We start from the raw sequence: 4696 nt of genomic DNA on the forward strand, positions 1-4696 counted from the left end.
AGGGCAAGGGCAGGTCCTGTCCCTGTGGACAGACAGTCTCTGGTTCCCATCTGGGCTGGGGTTGACCTCCTGAAGCAGCTCTGGAGAAGGACCTGGGGGTGCTGGTGGGTGACCCATGGAACTGGCTTTGTGTCCTGGGGCCAGGAAGGATCCAGGGGGCATCAAGAAAGGTGGGACCAGGAGGTCAGGGAGTGATCGTGCCCCTCTGCCCTGTCTAGGGAGGCACATTGGGAGTGCCGTGTCCAGCTGTGCCCAGTGCCGTGTCCTGTTCTGGGCTGCTCTGGAACTAATCCTGGTCTCAGGGATGACGCTGCCTGAGCTGGGAGGTTGGGCCAGGTGCCCACTCTGGGTCCTTCCAGCCTGACCCATTCTGGCATTTGGGAATTCTGGCAGTTGTGGTTCAGGAATTGTCCACAGGAGGGCAGCAGTGAGAGCAGGAAATCAGCGGCACTGCGCATGCGCCACTCCCAGCTGCAGTTCCGGGTGCCAACAGCAGGCGGCAGCACGAGCTGCTGGCGCTGCCGAGCGCCCGCCCCGCCCCATCCCGGCCCCGAGGGCTCTGCAATGGTTTGGGATGGAGCGACTCTGACCTCTTGGCCGGACTCTTTCCAACATCCCCGGGGACCGTCCTGGCCCCAGGCCACACGGCCAGCTCCACTGGTCACCCTCCAGCACCCCCAGGTTCTTCTCCAGAACTGCCCCAGCAGGTCAACCCCAGCCAGGACTGGCACTGGGGACTGTCCCTCCCCAAGGACAGGACCTGCCCTTGTCCTCTTGAACCATCCAGTTTCCAGCCTTTGAGGTCCTCCTGAAGTGCAGGATATGGCAGGATGCTCTGCCTGGAATGTGGCCTATGGACAATGCCCCATTTGTGGCCATCATGGCTGCACTGAGAGGGGTCTTGTGCTGATTTTGGTGCTGAATTGGGCTAAAACCTGCCCAGATCACCAACCCCGAATTGACAACTGAGGGTGAAGCACCAGAGCTGAGTCTGGCCATCCATCATGTGACCCTGGGAACGTCCAGTCCCCTCTCAGAGAGAGATTCCTCTCCCCTATTCTGCTTGGAATGAAATGTGTGTGAGGTTCCTCCTTTAGGAAGTGGATGCTCCCCAGGGTTGCTCCTCAAGGTTGAGAGAAAGAGACGTTCCCACGAATGTTGGTGTGAGGACTGACATTGAGTACTGCATAAGAATTGTCACTTTTTGCTGGCTTTGACAGAATTATTCAATGAAATTGTTTTGACAGAATTATTTAATAGGATTGCTTTGCACAATGGCCTTGGTGTGCACAGTGGTCAGAGTGGCTGTGGTACTCAGAGAGTCTTGATGACCATGGTGTTCACTGTGGCCTTGGTGGTTATACAGACCATGGTGTCCAGAGTGCCTGTGATGGCCACAGTGACCTCATGGTGGCAATAGCCGCCAAGATGGCCATAGTGGCTGTGGTGGCCTTGGTAGCCTTGGTGGCCTCGTTTCTCTGGGGGTCCTGGTGGTCTTGGTGATTGTGGTGGCCACAGTGACAACCGTGACGTTGGTGGCATGGTGGACATGCCAAAGTGACCTTGCTGCCATGGTGGTCTCGTGGCTCAGAGGATCCCGGTGGCCACTGCCAGGGCTGTGGTGGCCAGGAGGAGTCCTCCAAGTTGGAAGGAAGCCCTAGGGACGCTCCCACCTGGGGGACAAAGAGAACCGGACATCAGGGGGATCATGTGGGGAGTGAGGGCATTGGGGGTGACCATAATAGGGAGTTAGGGGTGAGAGCAGAGATGGGGCCATGAGGAGACAGGTGACAGGGTGTTGTGGGGGGCACAGGGGGGCACAGGGGCCAGGGAGGTCAGGGGTGTCATGGTGGGCTTAGGGGTGACAGGGGTCAGGTGGAGTCAGGATGCCGTGACAGGTCACAGGTGGTGACAGGGGTTCCAGAAGTGCCATGAGGGGTCCCAGCCCACCCACGTCCAGCACACAGGGCCCAATCCCCACAGCACTGCCTTCACTGGGGAGTGACGGAGTTGGAATGGGTTGGGGGGGCCATGTCTCTGTCCCTGTCCCTGCTGTCCCCTGGCATGGGTGTTCCTTTCCCCTTTCCCTCCCAGAAGTGGGGGTCTCCATCCCTGTGCCCTGTCCCTGTGCCCACAATGGGTGTCCCCAGACTTGGTGTCCCCAGCATGGCCTGTCCCCGTCCCCAAACTCTGAGTGAGAGTCCCCACCCCCTGTGCCCTGTCATGGGTGTACCCTGTCCACTGTTGGTGTCCCCATGGCCACAGTGGGTGTCCCCATTGCCCCAGGCTGTCACCTGTGGTGTCACCGTGCAGCCACTCGCAGTTGTATTTGCTGAAGTTCCCAGTGGAGCGGAGCTGGATCCTCGCCCTTTCTCCTTCCTGGCCAACTTTGATGACCTCAAAGGTCTCAAAGGGTGGGATCAGCACCTCCTTCTCATGAGGATACTTGGAGAATTCCCGGATTTCTGCGCCGTGGCACGTGTGCACCTGGAACACCGTGTCCATCCCGAATTGCTGGGAGGCCGTTTGACTCTGTGATGCTGACGCGAATTGACCGAACCGGACGATGTCGCCATACTCTGCCTTGAACCTGACCCCGTCCACCCCCCGGTACACGTTGTGACACTGCGGTCCCCGAGTGGCCCTCAGCGTCGCCAGGAGCGTCCCTCAGAGTGGCCAGGGCGTCGGGCAGCAGGAAATGCAGCGTTTTGAAGTGGAAGTTGTCCCGGTATTCCTGGCTGGAGCGCCCGGCTGTACGCACGGCTGCGTTGAACTCTCTGTACAGGTCATCCATCGTGTAGGCCATGAGGGCGATGGCCTGGGCTGGGGACAGAGGCGATGAAGAAGAGCTCCGCTTCTGCCACTCGGCCGTGGCCTTCACCCAGGCCTGGGAAAACTCCTTGTTCTCCTGGAACTCGGAGCCGTTGAGGCCCGGCAGGGCCTCAGTCATGGCAGGGCCACAGTTGAGGTACTGGTCATCAAAGGAGTTCTGTGCCATGTCCAGGGGCACCACCTTGATGGCTGCAGTGGCCACGGTCATTGCCAGCAGTGCCAGGATCTGAGCCAAGGGGGCCATGGAGAAGAGAGGCCACAGGGACCAGTGTGGGACACTGGGGGACACAGAGGGGACACAGAGGTCAGACTGTGTGACACAGGGTGGACATTGGGGGACACCAGGGGATGCTGAGGGAACACTGATGGGGCACCAGGGGACACTGATGGGACACAGGGCATGCTGAGGGCCGTGGCGGAACATGGGGAGGCTTCCCTGGGGAGGGGCTGTGGAGGGACAGTGGGGTCAGTCCAGGGATGGAAGACAGCCCTGGCTAGGAGATCCCAGGATGTTTCCTGGGACACTAATCCCAAATCCTGGGGTCATTCCTGGTGGCCCTGGTGTCCTCCAGTCCCCCCAGGGACCCCAATCCCACTCCTACTGTTTTGGGTCATTCCCCTGGGGTCCCTTCAGCCCCCCCCCAAGACCCCAACCCAAATCTGGGGTCACTTTCTGAACCCCCAGTGTCCCTCTCAGCCCAGCCCTAGACCCCAATCCCACTCCCAGTCTGGTGTCCCCTTTTGGGGTTGTTGGAAATGATACACCCCAGGACCACAATCCAAATGCAGGGATCACCCCCTGCCCCCTGCAGTGTCCTCCAGCCCTCCCATGGCCCCAGTCACACCCCCAGTTCCCCCCTGCTGCACCCCAGAGCTCTGTGAACCACAGTCCCATGTCCCCCAGTGTCCCCCCAGTGTCCCCAGGGCCCCAGTCCTGATGCCAAGGTTCCCTCTCTCGCCCTCCAAGTGTCCCCTGGAGTGCCCCCAGCCCCTGATACCAAAATCAGCCAGAGTGAACTCCCTGATAGAACTGGAGGTATCAGAAAGCCGCAATTCTTTATCAGCTTGGACTCACAGCAGATCTCTCCTGGTCCTGCACATCAGGGGGGACTTTGCCACATCTATCCACCGTAATTATAAATAGTTATTAAAATGGGCTTCTTAGCTAATACAAAACCAGCACATTTCCTGTAAATAAGTGCCACTGCTCCGCCTCTCTCTGAGAATTCTTTTCTTTTTCTGGAGAATTCCTAAGAAGTCATCTGGAGATCATTTTCAGTAATTGCCCCAATATTCCAGATGTCATCACCCAAACTTCCACTTTTGGCAGGCGCTGCTCCTTCTGTGTTACAGAACTTGTCAAAAACCCCTCTAAAGTTCCCCATTTTCTCTTTCTCCACTGCTTTGAGCCATGTTTATTGTCCTCTGTAAATACTTTTACATCCTTCCATCATTTTTGCCTTTCATACTTTAAGCTCTACCCAGCATCTTCATCATGTGAGGAAAAGCCACACTATGAAAAGCCAAGGGTCCACAAAGAGCCTTGAAACTTGATTCAAATAAAGGGACAGAGTTTCCACAGCCATATTCCCTGTGGGGTTTCTCTCTCGAGGTTTCGAAGGGTGCAGCCTCCTTTTATCCCAAACCCCTGGCCACATGTTTCCCTCTCCCTTTCCCCATTGGCTGAGGTACCAGGAAGGTGCAGCATTCCCAAACCACCTACCCCACATCCCCCTTGAAGCTGTCATGTTCTCCCAAAGTTCAGAAGTTCAGGCTGTCTAGGTTATGGAATTGACTTTGTGGGGACCAATTTCTTCTATTAGCTGAAAGTTCAGGTCTTCAAACTTTCTGGTCAAACCACCAG

General features: G+C 57.3%; 1 protein-coding gene across 1 annotated transcript; it reads right to left on the reverse strand.

Moving 5' to 3' along the window:
- Positions 1 to 1587: 1587 nt before the first annotated feature.
- Positions 1588 to 3175, reverse strand: LOC102043002 (erythroblast NAD(P)(+)--arginine ADP-ribosyltransferase-like). The gene is made up of 3 exons (XM_014311664.2): positions 2663 to 3175; positions 2307 to 2625; positions 1588 to 1673 (listed from the first exon to the last, which is right to left on the reverse strand). The coding sequence occupies exons 1-3, from the start codon at positions 3074 to 3076 to the stop codon at positions 1588 to 1590; spliced, it is 819 nt and encodes a 272-aa protein (XP_014167139.1). The 5' UTR covers positions 3077 to 3175.
- Positions 3176 to 4696: the final 1521 nt, after the last annotated feature.

The sequence above is a fragment of the Geospiza fortis genome, unplaced genomic scaffold (genome assembly GCF_000277835.1).
Source record: "Geospiza fortis unplaced genomic scaffold, GeoFor_1.0 scaffold2391, whole genome shotgun sequence".
NCBI lineage: Eukaryota > Metazoa > Chordata > Aves > Passeriformes > Thraupidae > Geospiza > Geospiza fortis.